The sequence below is a fragment of the Arctopsyche grandis genome, chromosome 5 (genome assembly GCF_051622035.1).
Source record: "Arctopsyche grandis isolate Sample6627 chromosome 5, ASM5162203v2, whole genome shotgun sequence".
In the NCBI taxonomy this organism is placed as follows: Eukaryota; Metazoa; Arthropoda; class Insecta; order Trichoptera; family Hydropsychidae; genus Arctopsyche; species Arctopsyche grandis.
The window spans coordinates 27,557,635-27,573,536 of record NC_135359.1 but is presented as its reverse complement, the minus strand read 5'-3'; the positions used below and the strand labels follow the sequence as shown (position 1 = coordinate 27,573,536).

The following is a 15,902-nucleotide window of genomic DNA, read 5'->3' as shown; positions in this document are numbered from 1 at the left end:
TTTCTTTGAATTTGAAAAAATAATTAAATCCTGGATGTGCCACTGACCTCAATCCCAAGCGATGCTTGGTTCTTTTTATAATAAAATGAGTGATTTATTTTATCAAAAAAAATAAATGTGTTACAAAAAAAGTAATGAATTATTATAATATAAAGTGATTAGTTATGTAAAAACTTATATTATGTTATTCTTATATTATAAATTCAATATTAAACTGAAATAAATTCAATTTGATATGAAAAAATAAAATTGACATAAGAGTTGAATATGTAAACAAAATTACTTACTAATAAGTACACATGTACATACATATATTACAAAATAAAATTAATATTTTACGTTAAATTGATCTGCTGATCATTCAAGCTTTAGTCTTCAGCTTAAAAAGAATAATAATTGATTATCAAATAATAGAAAGCTCTGTAAAAATAAAAACGATCATCAAAAATTAAAATTGCACGTTGCTTTTAGACGGCATGAGTGTTGTATGTTCTTTGATGAGATGCGCCCGCAGGAGAGATACTTTCCTGAACTGAGCATTGCACATGTGGCAGTCGGCGTCCACCTTCCTCATCCCATGGACTTCCCATTGGTGTTCCCATTTAAGTTTCACACTGTTGAATCTTTCTCCGCACTCTTCGCATCTGTACGTCATCTTTCCTTTGGCGAGATGGGCAATCTTCACATGTTTCCGTAGCGTTGAATCGAAGTGGAACAACTTTTTGCAGTAATTGCAAGATTTCGGTTTGTTATGTCTGTGATATTCCATGTGCATGATCATCATACGTTTAGTGTTGAATTTCCTGTTACATATAGTGCATTTCAAATAGGACACTCCGTGTACCTTTTTGTGTTTGGAGAAATTGCTCGAGTCTCCGAATGCCCGGTCGCAAATATCACACTGGTACAGCGTCAGCTTGGCGTGCTCTCGAAGATGCTTCTTGAACTTGTCCACCTGCTTGAAGACGGCGTTATAGCATATTTCGCATTCGTATATCGGCACTGTGTGATTTTCATCGCGGGCTTTCTTCGTTATGTTCTCTACGATGTGTGATATGATGTGCCGTTTTAAATCGCCCATTCTCTCGAATGCTTTGAAGCATTCCAAACACTCCTAAAAATTTATGTTTGCCATTATGTACTGTCTTATTGATTGTTTTTTTTTTCTTATAACAACCAAGTTTAGACAGGTATACTCGTTTAAATATAAATCTAGATAGTATAATATTCCAAAATTATGTATCCTACATATAAATATTATAACAAAGCGTTCTCAAAGTCATGCAGCATAAAAGTCTATAATAGTATTAATATTTTAGACGGATAATTTTTGCTTTTTCAATAACATATCTTTAAATATTTTAATTGACCATAATCAAATGTTAAGAGAAATATTTTATGATCCATTCTCAGGCTTTATAGGACCAAACTGAGAAACTTCAAGAAATCCTGAAAAATCATTGTTGATGAGTAGTAATATTTTATGCCATTCTATATTTAAAGAATTTAAAAAACTTATTAACCACTTCATCGCCATAAGCGCACCGGTGCGCGCTCCTTCGTATTTAAGGCTATGGCTTGAAAATAATTTTGGTTTCTTCACAGTAAATAATTCTGTGATTCTAATGAAATTGAAAAGTCAATATTTTTCGTTATTTTTTTATATATTCAAGAGGTAGTGTCAAGAGTTGGCACTAAAAGCATATAATAAAACAATCAAATCGATTTCTACAAATGTGTGACGATTAAGTGGTTAAAAATGAATCTTAATAATAGAAATAATACTTTTTTTTTACAAATCAACTATAGTAAATTTTTCAGAATTTGACTTATTTTTTGTATATGTATTTTAATTACTATATTATAATGTTTAAAGAAATTAAAAACGTTAAAAATCATGGTACTATATAATAAACATATCTTTATCGAATTTTTCTTCAATATACAATTCGTACAAACCTTATTTTTTTTTCCTTGATCTATTAGTGACTTAGGAGACTTACATAATCCATCTTTGCTGTCAACTGAATCACTTTTATCGATCGTATCTACATCCTCAATTATGTCATCGTCGTTTGCAATCTTAATTTTGTCCGGAACGACGTCAATGAGTTGTCCGAAAAGACCATTCACGGGACCGGTGGGAACTCCAAAATTAAATTTCTTATTATTTTTCACGCCGTAGGACTTCTTCATCAACGACGAGTACTTTTTAGAATTCTTTCGCGAAACGTAGTGGCGTTTGTTCTTTTTCATATTCAGCATGTGGCAGCTGGCATGACTGGACAGGTCAGACTTTTTGATGAAAGAAAGTGAGCAAAGGTTGCACTTGAATTTGTGTACTTTTTGATGAATTCTAGCCTGATGCGATTTGAGAACGTGTTTGAATGCAAACTTCATGTTGCATATGTTGCAAACGTACGGCTTTTCACCGGTGTGAATTCTCTGGTGAATTTTCAAATGAGACCTCCCCGCGTACACCTTTCCACATGTGTCGCATTCGAAATTTGGATTGCCGTGGAGCTCTTGGTGCATACTGAACTTAGTATGAGACTTGAAAACTTTGCCACATTTGGTGCAATTGAACTGTTGTTTGGCGTTAGACGGAGCGGGCCTCGAGCCGGGTTTGAAATCGGCATGAATAGTGCTTATGTGTCTCCGGAGTGAACTTTTCTCTACAAAATACTTTTCACAAATATCACATTGGTGTTGTTTATCCATATGAGTCCACATATGTCTTCTGAGTGTCGGCTGTTCTTTAAAAGCTGCAAATAAAATATTTCACAAAATAATAACAATGTTTTATACTGATATATGATCTGATTCAATCACAATATATGATACCTTTTTTACAAATTTCACATACAAACGGTCTATCTTCACTATGAACCAGCATGTGATGATTTAGAGCGTTTATAGATCTGCATTTTCTATTACATATTTCACAATTGACTTCCGACTGTTTGCTACATGAGAAGCTGTCTTTCTTCACACTCTGCGTTAAATTACTTATATCCGTTATGAAGTATTCATCATCGTTGAAATCGTCTGTTTGGGTATCGAAGTATTCTTCAAATTCTGTTTTCCTTTCGATTTCTTCGGCTGTAATGTTTTGAATATCGTCGACCTGATCGAACAAACCTTTGTACATGTTGGCATAATCAGATACAACGTCTTGTGGACTTTGTGATTGCAAAGATAAATATGAAGAACTTTCTACGACCGACTGAGGAAGTAGCATTTCATAATCTAGTTTATTTGATACTTCCATATTTTCAGGCAACATATTTTGCAACGAATCAATCGGCAAATCTTTCGATTGATCTATGAATTCTGCAGTCTGAAAGCAATCAACTTGTTTAATCAGTAAATATAATACTACAATTATAACAAATAAATAATACTCACTGTAAGATTGCCCGACTCTGTAAAATCTTCTACTTCAATATAACCATCGAATGCATCTTGGCTATTGGTATTAAATTGTCTATTCATTTCTTCATTTGACAGACTTATTGGTTTGCTCCACTCGTTTGAGCAATCAGAATCACTACTCAGTGTACATTCATTGATATTAACTTCAGAAAAATTATCCGTTAGGTTATTTTGACCCATTGCCGAACATTGCAGAGTAGAGTTTTCACTCAGATCATTATATGTAACATCAAAATTATTACTTTCAGAATACATGTTTTGATTTTCCACTCTGGAAAATCTTTTCCTAAGCTGATTACCATATATGGAATTGACTTGTTGAACACATATCGTCTTGTTGACCAATTTTCCGGTTGCATTTGTTTGTTTGACGATCGACGGATCTGCCGTTGATGAATCTTGTGCATCTTCAGATTCGGTGTTAACATTGTTCGGAGACACTAATATTTTGCCCAATCCTTTGAACAGACACCTCTTATTTTGAAAGTAGTCGTATATGTAAATCTCGCAGAATACTAAGTGATACATATCGTCTTCTGTTTCGGTAGATGAAGTTGGAGGATTTGAAGAGATGAATACGGGTATCTCCTGTTGCGTTTCGAAACGGTACTTGTTCATTTTTACTGAATTGTTCTAATTGATTATGATTGTAACACAAATTTTGACAATATCTCTCGATATACAAGAAGAAAACTTATAATAACAACGCGAACCCAAAACTTGAACAAAATTATTGTTGCAAGAAAGACTTGAATATCACGCGCAAAAAAAGTATGGCCTAAAACTTTTCTGTATCGACCAGCTTCCAGAAATATAGACATTTTAATTATGTATTTGTCATTGCTTTTATAACACTGCGATAGATGCTAAGAATTCATGTTTGTGTATTTTTTCACATTTATTTATGTATTTTCTTATATTACTATTTCCTAATAATTTTCATAATATATTGTTTTTATTATTTATGTTAGTTTTGAATTGTATATATTCAATAAAAAGTATTTCAAAGTATTGAAATAAACTTAATTTTGAATTATATGCTTAAAATAAAAAATACAAAGGTGTCAAGATTGAACATTCTATTTGAAATATAAAAATTCTAAAATTGAAAAAAATATAGTTCTTTAGCTCTTTAGTCATCGTATTTTGAGATTCTGCTTTATTATATTAAGTTAATTGCTTCTAAAAGCTTATTTAGTTCATACTTCTTTAATCAAATTTTTAATTTTTATCTAAGTTACAGCAAATGGAACACCCCAGCCATTGACCATGTGACAGTCATTAAAATAATACATTAACGCCATTCGATAGTAAATTAATATATTTCTTTCAGTTTGTATAGAAACAAAACAGCGCCCAACAGTAGATACTCAATAATAATTCGATAGTGTTCCTGTTCACTACAAAATGATAAGGGAGCGAAATGCAAGGCGATGCGGGATATATCCTCAATATATCCAATATTTAACCGCCATAGTTCTTTATCAACTCAAAATAAAATAAAATTATATCGCGCGCTCATATTACCATTACTAACCTATGCTTCACCTGTATGGAATAACGCCTCGAATACTAACCTTTCCAAGCTCCAAGTAATACAAAATAAATCCCTAAAAATAATTTATAATACACCCATATATACTAACTTGTAAAAAATGCATGCCATATATAATATTCCGTTTGTTACAGACATTACTAACAAACTAACCAGTAGATTCTATGACAGAATCACTAATAACCATACTAACACACTTGTGAAGAGTCTCGGTGATTACAACAAAATGTCTATACCCTTCAGGTATAAACACAGATTACCTAAATACAATCTGCTTTAGGTCATCGACTTTAGAGAGTCTTGTAGGCGGGGTACGATGTGTTGACCGTATCCCGGCCTAACGAAACACTGTTGTGTGGTTCAAAGATGGGGTCACCAATGTAGGCGGGGTAGCGATGTGTTGACAGCGCTGTTGAATGATCAGAAGGTTGCGTAGATCACGTCGGAGTAGTACCAATGTAGGCGGGTTACATGTGTGTTGACCGTATCCCGGCCTAACGAAACACTGTTGTGCTAGTTTTATAAAGTTTTATTGTTTGCCTATGGTTGTACAAAGGTATGGTATTTGTGGGCAAAAGTATGTCGTTCAGCGGTCTCTGGATATGGTAGAGTGTCGCTGGCTCGGCATTCAGCTATGTTCAGAAGGTCTCTGGATGCGGCAGTGTGTTGCTGGCTCGTCCGGCTGGTTGATCTTCCAAGTCCGCGTAGTGTAGTGGTGGCTGGTCAGGAGCTGTATGTTGACTGGTCTGCTGCTGTGTGTCGACGCTTGCTGCTGTGGGTCGACTGGTCTGGTGCTGTGTGTCGACGCTTGCTGTTGTGGGTCGACTGGTCTGGTGCTGTGTGTCGACGCTTGCTGTTGTGGGTCGACTGGTCTGGTGCTGTGTGTCGACGCTTGCTGTTGTGGGTCGACTGGCGTTGTTTGGGTTGTACCTCCTTTTATATGGTTTCTGGAATGCTTGGTGGAAGTGGTTATTGACGCGTACGAGAGGAATTTTGTTTTCGTCGAGGCGTCGAATTTTCTGGAATGCTTGATGGAAGTGGTTATTGACGCGTACGAGAGGAATTTTGTTTTCGTCGAGGCGTCGAATTTTCTGGAATGCTTGGCGCCTTTCCGCTCGATGTATTTTAATGGTGGCGGCGTGTTTCGACCGTTTTGGTTCCACTCGACTGGTAGGGGCGTTCCGCCTGAGTTTAATATAACGACTGCAGGTGCATATCGTCTGGGTTTCGGGAATGTAGTTTGTTGTTGCGGAATATTCTCGAAGGTTTCGATGACGATGACGACGACGAGATTCCTACAGTCTTTAATTAATATTGTGTATTAGATGTATTATAAGAAACGAAACAGTCCTCCAGCTTCTTCATAAAAAAAGAGAGCTTCTTGACACGGTGAAGCGCCGTAAGGCCGTTTGGCCACATTATTCGCGGCCCCAAATATCGCCTACAAACAATCATAGAAGGGAAAATAGAAGGCAAACGGTGGCTTGGGAGAAAGAAGCTCTCTTGGCTCCGGAACATCAGGTCATGGATGGGACTCGGTCTCGAAAAGTTATTTCGGCTTGCCCATAATGGGGAAGAATTCGCACGGGCCATAAACGATGTCTGCCCATGGTAGTCGCCTACGTCCGAATACGGATTCGGCATCAGAAGAAGAATTAGATGTATTATGAGCATTTTGAGCTCTTTTTCCTATTATGCTGTACATTAACATTAAAATAATATAATACTATGATTACTAACCAAATAAAATAAAATTGTAAAATAGAAAATGATCAGTAGATCAGTAGCTATTAAAATAGATATAAGATGTATTGTGAACATAATTCCGTAAAAATAAAAAGCATTTACAAATCAAATCAAAACAAAATGATAGAAATATATCCATGTACCATAAATTAGTGTAAGTGTGCTATTTTAATCTAACGACTGCAGATTAAATCACCTAATCAAAGTTACAAATTCTCCCTAAATTGTAGTGTAAGTATTTTGTTTCTACGGTTGTTACACCTGATTATAGCTGTCAGATTTATTTTCGTATCAGTGTAATAACCTAGCAGTGTAGTAGCGGCTGTCAAGTGTCAATTGAACATCTCCACATATCAATTAGATATAATGGAGGCCGGCAGCATAAGCGGGGGGTGGGTGCTGCAGCGGGCGGGGGGGCGCTCCGGCCGAGTGGGCGTTTGGGGGCGTACGCCCTCCGCGCCCCCATTACCCCCCTCAGCCCCCGCCAATCTCGTCATCAAGATATGTCGATTCCCTAAAGACGGCCTCACCGACGTCCAGCGACAGTCCTGGCGCGACCATTTAACCCTCCTACCCAAAATTAAACACGCAAACATCGTCAAGAGCCTCGACATCCCCTCAGACCTCGCTGCCGGTTTGGCTCTCTACAACCCTTCAGGCCTCCCCGTCGTCTGCATGGAATATTGCAACATGGGCGATCTTCGGCAACTCCTCGACAGGCCTGAAAATTCCAACGGTCTTTGCGAATCTGACGTGCGTTGCGTTCTCGGCGATTTGAAAAACGCCGTTGGATACCTACACAGTCTGAATGTAACTCACAGAAATTTAAAACCGGAGAACGTCATTCTCCAGCCTTCCGAATCCTCCACTGGACTGTCATTCACATGTAAGCTTACAGACTTTGAATGTGCACAGAGGCAAGACTCCACTCCGGCGAATTCTTCATCGATCGGTTCTTTGCAATATTCGGCGCCTGAACTTATGTTCACCAAGTCTTGCAGTAAAGCTTTAGACTACTGGTCGTTGGGAATAATCGCATTCGAAATCATCTGTGGCATGCGTCCGTTTCTTCCGAACATGTCGTCGGTTCAATGGATAGGACACGCTAAGAGTAAAACTTACAAAAATATATGTATCTTCGAAAGTTTAGATGACAAAATCGAATACTCTGATGAAATTTTCGAAGAAAACCGTATAAGCAGATGCTTCAAAACTCTAATTGAGAAATGGTTACGTTCAGCGTTGCAATGGGATCCAATTAAAAGAGGAAGTTTTGAAAACGACGAATCTGAACAAAATCTACAGACCGATCAGAGCAACTTTTTCGAATATTTAGATGAAGTCTTATCGAAGAAAATTTTAACAATATTTTCAGTTCCGACGTATGAATGTTTAAGCTATGAAATCGATGAGAGTACATTATTCACTACGTTACAAGGATGGATTGAGCGTGATACAAAAATAAGTTTAGAAAAGCAGGTCATTCTCTCCGAAACCGATAGAAGAGTCGACATTATCAGTTTTGCTTGCGACTATTGGAATCAACAACTACCAGTCATGCTTTACTTGTATCAAAAAAACAAGACATTGGATGAAGAAATCAAACCGAGGCTATCCAATAAGATACAAAAATATTTAGAGACGCCTAAAATGAATTTAAACTACAACAATCTATCCAGGGCTTATGTAGACGTGTACGATTTTATTTCCAAAGAAACTCTATTGTATGAATCTTTGATGCAAGCTCTGTTTGTTAAATTAAGACATATTAAAAACGAAATAAATACACTCAACAAGTATCACAGTGAAGCCGACAAAGATATAAGTTGTAGATTGAGCGAAAAGTTTAATTTACTCTCTGAAATAATCGCATGCGACGAAACACGCATCGGAAATAAAAAGTATTGCAAAAAGTTAGACTCGTGTATCGAATCGTGGCTGGACGGTGTGAAGCCGGTTCGAGACAACTCCGTAAAACTGACGGAAGCGTGGAGTCAACTCACGGCAAGACTGGAGTCCGTATCTCGGCGGTGCAACGATGCTTACGACAAAGACATACACTCGAAGCAAAATAATTCAGAGCTACTACAACTCAAACACTCTGCAATTCAACTCGTAGTAGCGGCACGCAAGATGTCCAAAGAAGAGAGGAGTAGCCCCAAAGCTTGCATCGACGGTTTCAAACTTTTATACAAGAGTTTCAGATTGAGAGATTCGTTACTGTTCAGCGCCGATAGTAAAAGAATCATGCAAAAGATTCTAGACATAGAAACCGAAACGCAGAAAATGGGCACGCTGATCTTAAGCGCTGGGAAAAATGCAAACGTCCTATCTAAAAGTATATCTACGTCTATTATTAGTAAACAAAACAGCATGTGGAACATTTTTGAAGAGATGAGTTTACATCAAAACGATAAAGTCCACACAGAAGATGTCGAACAAAAAACCGAAGTGAAGAAGTCTTTGACCGATTTCAAAATCGGACAGCCCGTACGGAATCCAGTCTCATTGACAACACACGAACATAACAGTACGGAATTAGTTTCTTTGATTAATGACAGTCAACAGTTGTGTTCGATCGCCGAGGATTTCATTTCCAGGTCATACAAGAAGCATAAACTGATTCAAAACGAACTATTGACTGATTTTAAGTTCCTCGAAGCTGAAACCAACGTCCCTACATAAACAAACAGCACATTTGAACAGTCTTGCATAACGGAACTAACAAATATAGTAATTTTTTGACACCTACAACTCTATTAAACAATTTATTTCTTCAATATAAACATAAAACCTAGCAATGGTAAACAATATGTGGTGTGGTTTGCTTTTAAATAATATAATATACACAAAAAAGATTCATGAAGTTGCGGATGTTAAAAATTTACTCACACAAGTTGGTTCCATTAAGCAAAACTAAATTAATTTTTATTTGCAGTTTTAATTTTTTGCATTATTTATGGCGGTGAACTTTTTTTTATACATGTATTATAATTAGATTTAGTTGAAAATGACAGCTTTTATTCATAATAACAGATATACTTTAACTAACATTTATATATGGATTTTGTGTACATTTTTATGTTGTGTATTTGTATATATGTATGTTTGTATTTATTGTATGTTTATCATTGTTGGTGAATCAAATGTTTGTTATTTTTAAAAAAATACTATTACAACTATTATTATATATTATATAAAGCTTTTTTTAAGTGTTGCATTTACAAACTAACAAAATACAATTCATATTTATCTAACATTTTCGAGTTTGATTTAATGATTAAAAAATAATTAAAATCTGTATGATATATTTATTTAAAATTAATAGTGAAAAATTTACAAAAGTCAATGTGTATTCAATTCATATAATACAATTAAAGTTCATTTATGAATAATTAAAGTGAAAACAATAAATACAAAGTACACAAGTGTTCATTATATAAAAATTAAAGTATACATAATGTAAAAAAAATTTAAACCTATCGATAAAACTATAAAATAAAGGTTACACATTTTTATCGAGGCTTGGATCACTAAAACCGACGACGTAAACTTTCACCTCTGGCGGAGCTATCTCCTCCGGAAGTATACAATCTTTCGGTTCGGTTTTCGTTTGTACCTTTTGAAAATTTTCTAAATCATTACTAGTTACGACTAATTGTGAAATAACACTTTTATCCAGGTGCTTGTCGAACGATATCAACGTTTTATTGTCTTCGGAAATGGCGGGCATTTGCACACTGTTCTTCAAGAACTCCCCGGTGTTGGGATCTTTCAGATAGTGAACGGGATAGTGGTTCTTCAATTCACTTAAAAGACGGAAACTCTCCTCACAAACTGTACACCTGGCAAAAAAAACAACGAAAAGGGAATCAACAACGAGCGTATAAACTAAGTAAGTTTATAACCTTTATCGAAAACAATTTACTTGTAAATATTATCTCCTATGTGAGATCTGGTATGCTTGACAAGATCGTTACTCTGAGTGAAGGCTCTCTCACAGTAATTGCATTTATAAGGCTTCTCACCGGTGTGAATTCTATAATGGCGTTTTAGATGATCTTTACATGAAAACCTGAAACGAAACACAAATATGTAGTACGAAAAGACACACACACACGGTTTACGCTGCTATTACTTTTTTTCATTACCTCATATAACAAACATCACATTCGTGCGGTTTCACTCCGAGGTGAATGAGTTTATGTTTTTTTAACGAGTTTGGTTTTGTAAAGGCGTGTCCACACGTATCGCAAACATACGGGTGAGCTCCGGTATGAGTTCCAACATGACACGTCATCTGACCTAAAACATTCACAAATCATACATATATAAACCGTCATCGAAAGAAGTCAAATCTTCATACACTATTTCAAACTATTATAAAGTAAACCAAACTGTCTATGATGAAATTTTGGTCAGGAAAGTTAATAAAAACTCATATATTGTAATCGTCTATAACATGGTTGATAGCCATGCCAAATAGTATGGTCTACCAACCCCCATTCCCCAGACCAGTCGGTTTCCGAGCCCGAATCTACAACAGTCTTCTCTGGAATAGAGTAGAGACTAGACCACTAAGTAGAGCAGAATGTTCCCTTCAATACTGGTAGCTTTTAAGCTCGGGAGTCTTCCGAAGCCGCACTGTTTGTGGAAAACAACCAGAAGCAGTCTCCAGAAAAGAAGGGACACTTCACTACAGTCCAGCATCTCGTGACCTGGTCTCCAGCTCCTCTCCAGTCAGCTGATACAGCCAATTGAGATTAACAAATCTGGTCAAACCCACTACATCAATGTGACACGTCGCCTTTCTCACTTCCCCAGCACATAGGACATCTCTGGAAGTCGCCCAACATAACGGAAACAAACGTGATAGTTATATCCACCCACAATGTGGGGTTTCCACCTGTATGTTATATTGAGGCCTTCCTACGGAACAGGTGTTTGTCACAATAGGTACTATTGTAACGTGAAGATTAAGCGATCGGTGTTCGCCGACCATTGCACTGATCGCCTGGTCAAGTGTTCGCGCCAAGAAGGCCTCGGCGTATCAGCAGTATTGGCGTATACAAGTCAGTAAGGTCTTGCAAATCATCAACCAATAATCTATTTATGCTAAGAGTACACGCTATGTATGTATAAATATTCGGCAGATTCGTTCCTCGTCTCATTCGGAGCAGGCTGGTCGGTGGATTAACGATAAACTACTACTATGCGTGTTTCACTTCTATATATGAAAGCCCCTACACACGTCCACGCTACAATACCATTCATCAGAGATGTTGACCAGCACTGAATCCCCTGGTCAAAAAGACTTCGGCATATGAGCAAGCTATATACAACAGTCAATAATGTCTTGCAGCTCATCGACCGATGGTTTCTCTTTGCTGAGTACACGCTGTGTACAAATATTCGGTGGATTTATTCTTAACTCGGATTTGTGGTGCTTAGCTCGGAGGTCGACAGATCAACGATAAACTACTACTATGCGTGTTTCACTTCGATACATGAAAACCCCTACAGAAGTCCACGCTAAAATATTATTCGTCTGAGATGTTGATGTTGATGATTTCATAACATCAAAATCTGAAAGAAATTTCTAATACAAGTAACAATATATGTACATAAACTACCTTTTGTTGAAAATCGTTTCGGACAAAGATTGCACGAGTACGGTTTCAGGCCTGTATGCCTCATCATATGTTGTCTCAAATTAGAACCGTTGTTGAAGCCTTTGCCACATTGAGAGCACAAATACGGCGTTTCACCGGTATGGGTACGCATGTGGTCTTTCAAATTGCACAATTGCGAAAATGCTGAAACAAAACGAAAGTACATTATATGTGACGGGCGCTTCCAGACATTCGAAATGTGTCTACGCATGATATGTAATATAAATATATTATATATAATATCCAAATATATCGAAATATTCTATTTAATAAATTTATTATATGCTAGATATAATACCTTTATTACAAAATGGACAAATATTTGGTTTCACACCGTTATGTTTATTAATGTGGTCTAAAAGTTGGTCTTGCCTTGAATAACGCTTATCGCACAGGGTGCACTTGTGAGGTTTATTCTCCGCGTGCAATTTCATATGTCTATTGAGCGGATTTTTCGACGAGAATTTCTTATCGCACACTGTGCAAGCGTAATGCTTCTCTTTCGCTTTCTCTTTGTGTATTCTCATGTGACTGGACAGCGAGTGTCTCGACTCAAAGACCGCCTCGCAGTCCTCACATTGATACTTTTGCATAGCGTCCTCTTTATTATCGACCATTTGCGCGTCTATGCCGGTGGTGTGAATCGCCACGTGCCTCAATAATAAACCTTCCCTCTTGAACCGCTGCAGACAGCTGGCGCACTCGAAGGGTTTCGCTTCCGAGTCGTGGATCGCCATGTGCCGCGTCAGTCCCGACAGTTTCACGAATGTCTTTTTGCAAACTTCGCACGAGTGCGGCGACTCCTTCTTGACCTTCACGTGGATTTTCATGTGCCTCATCAGTCTCGACGCTTTGTAGAACGACTTGCCGCATTCGTTGCACATATGACCGCCTTTGACACGCAGTTTTCTCAGTTTGCGTTTTTTCCTCGACTCGTGGTGCGACGAGTCGTCGTCGTCGTCGTCGTCGTTGACGAAGTTGTCGTCGAAGTCGTCGTATTCCTGTTTGACGTCGAGCATCGAATCGACGTCGGGCTCTTGTTTGATTTGAACGGCGGGATCTGGAATGGTTTGATTCTTCAGTATGTTTCGAAGCATCGAATCATTTCTTTCGCACTGGCTGCGAAAAGCGTACGCTGCCGATAGACTCTCGATACAGGTTTCGCACACTTTCTGAGGTAGACCATCTTCTTTCAATACCTATAAATAAATAAAGTTTATATTTAATAAATGTATCTCTTTGAGACTGCCAAGAAAAACACACTATTATTACTTTTTGAAGAATAATAGCGTGCATTTAATAGAAATTATAAATAGACAGTATCTAATCGCACAAGTAAGTTTACCACAGATGTTAGAAAATAACGTTTTTCTATTTGCCGGATCACCACTCTTTTGCAATAACGCACATATTACTAGAAATTTGACAACAACACTATTACAATTAGAAACATTGGCCATAAATTACATTTAATTGAATATGATATGTAGATTGTGAAATTTAAGTCTATTGAATAACTGAAACTGATTTAAAAAGGGAACACAATGTAAACGTCCATTTTATAAAATAAATGTGCATTTAAAAAATTTTTTGTACATTAAAAAAAGTTTTCTGTACATTACAAAACTTTTGTGTGCATTTCTAAATGACGGATGCAGATTTCATTAGAAAGTTTGCTTTGATCATTGAAAAGAATATTTGCTACTTAAAAAGTGAATGAAATGTGCATTAAAATGACGGATGAACTTCATTGTCAATGTCGCGAATACCAAAATACGAACTAACGTTTAGTTAGGTTTTCTTTATTTAAGGTTTGGTTAGGTTAGGGTTGGTTTTATATATTTAAGATTATAATTTCACTAGTGAGAAACAAAAGTAAACACTTTTGACAGTTGACAATAATTGTCAATATCCATTCTAAATGCTAAAATCTATGATTTCGAATGATCGTTTCATATTTTTCAATGCACAGTTCGAGATTGCTTAATGCACCGAAAATAATGCAAATTTTTAATGCACAAGATACAAAGTATCTTTCACAATGTACAGTTAAATCGTACCCATTTAAAAATACAATAGGAGGACTAAAAAAATGTTATTCAATAATCAAATGATCAATATCTTAATGTATATAAAGTTGCATACGATTTATGGTAGTTTAGATCAGTGGTTAGCAACATATGACCCATGAATAATTGAGTTGCCAGCGGGTGATTGCATTAATCGATACTTGCATGTTTACATATATCTATTAAATAAATATATGTAAACAAAATTGTACTCATAAAATTTGGTATAAACCAATCATATAAGATTTAAAAAAAATAATAATTTACCCAGCAAATAATATATGGATTTAAATCACTCGTATTCGTATACAAATGAACGTATTTACTTTCGTGCAAAATGATCCATCGATCAACGGAAAAAATCCCTGTCAAAGTCAACACACGACAACTATTTGACTTGAGATTGTAAATATAGCCCGATAGGTACAAAATCAACAGCTGAATCGTGAACGTCAACAAGGATGTATTTTTGAAACTGAATAAAAGTGTTGATATGTGTGTATAGAAATGATGTTCCTCTGAAAGAAATGAAGAGGTAAAGGTGAGCACCTGAACGGGAGCGCAGAGCATGAAGAGGTCGGCGAGGGTGAGGGTGAGGGTGGCCGCGAAGGTGGCGTCGTCGGTGCCCGCGAAGAGGTCGACGAGCGGCGACTCCTCACGCATGCAGCCCCGACACATGCTCTCCAGCAGAGTGCCGGCGCCTCCGCCCCCGACCCCTCCGCCCCCGCACTCGGCGCCCCCGCCCTCGGGATCGCCGGAGCCGCTCGCCCCCATCCTCATTCGCTACGCGCGATCCTCCCGCCGATGCTGACGCTGATGCTGATGCTGATGCTGAAGCCGATCGGAGACCAACGCAAACATGACGTTTGGAGTTGCCCGATGCTCGACTCTACGCTTACTCTGCGGCCACACGCTATCTACGCTCACGCTTTTCGCCACACCCACGCAACGCATTTAACAATGGTTCGGTGATCGTTGGTCGCAAAAGTCACTAAAATCTCTGGGTTACACGACAATTGGTGCAAGTCCAAAAGGTTCGACGACAAAATGTACCCGAAAATTAGTGCACTGACAAAATGTACCCGCGACAAAATGTCCACGGAAATAATGTTCAAAAATCCTAAATTTTTAAAGTTAATTATAAATTATTATTATTTTTCAATTTAAATAAGTAAATATTGCATACGGTTGAGAACACCTGTCATTTACACTAATTTAATGACGCCCGCGATGTATACGATAAAAAGTAAATTATTCATTTGAAATAAAGAAAATTTTGGAGACGGTTGAGAAGCCCTGCCATATAAACTAATTCAATGTAATCTGCAGTTCATAAGTTTAGAATTTTTTTTTTTTCAATTTAAATAAGTAAATATTGGATACGGCTAAGAACCCCTAACATTTAAACTAATTCAATGACATCTT

At 37.1% G+C, this 15,902-nt stretch overlaps 3 protein-coding genes across 4 annotated transcripts; 1 reads left to right on the top strand and 2 right to left on the bottom strand.

Annotated features, from left to right (window-relative positions):
* Nucleotides 1-430: 430 nt before the first annotated feature.
* On the bottom strand, nt 431-4,161 carry LOC143911782 (uncharacterized). Its single transcript, XM_077430823.1, has 4 exons — nt 3,409-4,161; nt 2,845-3,340; nt 1,960-2,765; nt 431-1,114 (listed from the first exon to the last, which is right to left on the bottom strand). Exons 1-4 carry the CDS (start codon nt 4,051-4,053, stop codon nt 449-451), a joined length of 2,613 nt encoding a protein of 870 aa, XP_077286949.1. The 5' UTR covers nt 4,054-4,161; the 3' UTR covers nt 431-448.
* Nucleotides 4,162-7,030: 2,869 nt separating this feature from the next.
* IKKbeta (inhibitor of nuclear factor kappa B kinase subunit beta) lies at nt 7,031-10,070 on the top strand. The gene has a single exon (XM_077430843.1). The coding sequence runs from the start codon at nt 7,103-7,105 to the stop codon at nt 9,419-9,421; it is 2,319 nt and encodes a 772-aa protein (XP_077286969.1). The 5' UTR covers nt 7,031-7,102; the 3' UTR covers nt 9,422-10,070.
* Nucleotides 9,743-15,396, bottom strand: LOC143911799 (uncharacterized). 2 transcript variants are annotated; one of them, XM_077430844.1, is made up of 6 exons: nt 15,027-15,396; nt 12,707-13,607; nt 12,370-12,552; nt 10,888-11,041; nt 10,665-10,811; nt 9,743-10,581 (listed from the first exon to the last, which is right to left on the bottom strand). In XM_077430844.1, the coding sequence occupies exons 1-6, from the start codon at nt 15,255-15,257 to the stop codon at nt 10,242-10,244; spliced, it is 1,956 nt and encodes a 651-aa protein (XP_077286970.1). In that variant the 5' UTR covers nt 15,258-15,396; the 3' UTR covers nt 9,743-10,241. The 2 variants fall into 2 exon arrangements, with proteins under 2 accessions (XP_077286970.1, XP_077286971.1); XM_077430845.1 differs by having other exon boundaries at nt 12,743-13,607.
* Between the last annotated feature and the right edge of the window lie 506 nt (nt 15,397-15,902).

Bases quoted from the DNA above. Each gene is read 5' to 3' on its own strand.
- LOC143911782 (XM_077430823.1), bottom strand. From the start codon at position 4,053: ATGAACAAGTACCGTTTCGAAACGCAACAGGAGATACCCGTATTCATC. The intron at 2,766-2,844 runs GTATCATATATT...TTTTATTTGCAG, and splicing joins ATGTGAAATTTGTAAAAAAG to CTTTTAAAGAACAGCCGACA. The intron at 1,115-1,959 runs GTTTGTACGAAT...ATAAATTTTTAG, and splicing joins ATCAAGGAAAAAAAAATAAG to GAGTGTTTGGAATGCTTCAA.
- IKKbeta (XM_077430843.1), top strand. From the start codon at position 7,103: ATGGAGGCCGGCAGCATAAGCGGGGGGTGGGTGCTGCAGCGGGCGGGG.
- LOC143911799 (XM_077430844.1), bottom strand. From the start codon at position 15,257: ATGAGGATGGGGGCGAGCGGCTCCGGCGATCCCGAGGGCGGGGGCGCC. The intron at 13,608-15,026 runs GTGCTCACCTTT...ATTTATTTATAG, and splicing joins TGCTCTGCGCTCCCGTTCAG to GTATTGAAAGAAGATGGTCT. The intron at 10,812-10,887 runs GTAATGAAAAAA...GTTTCGTTTCAG, and splicing joins TGTGATGTTTGTTATATGAG to GTTTTCATGTAAAGATCATC.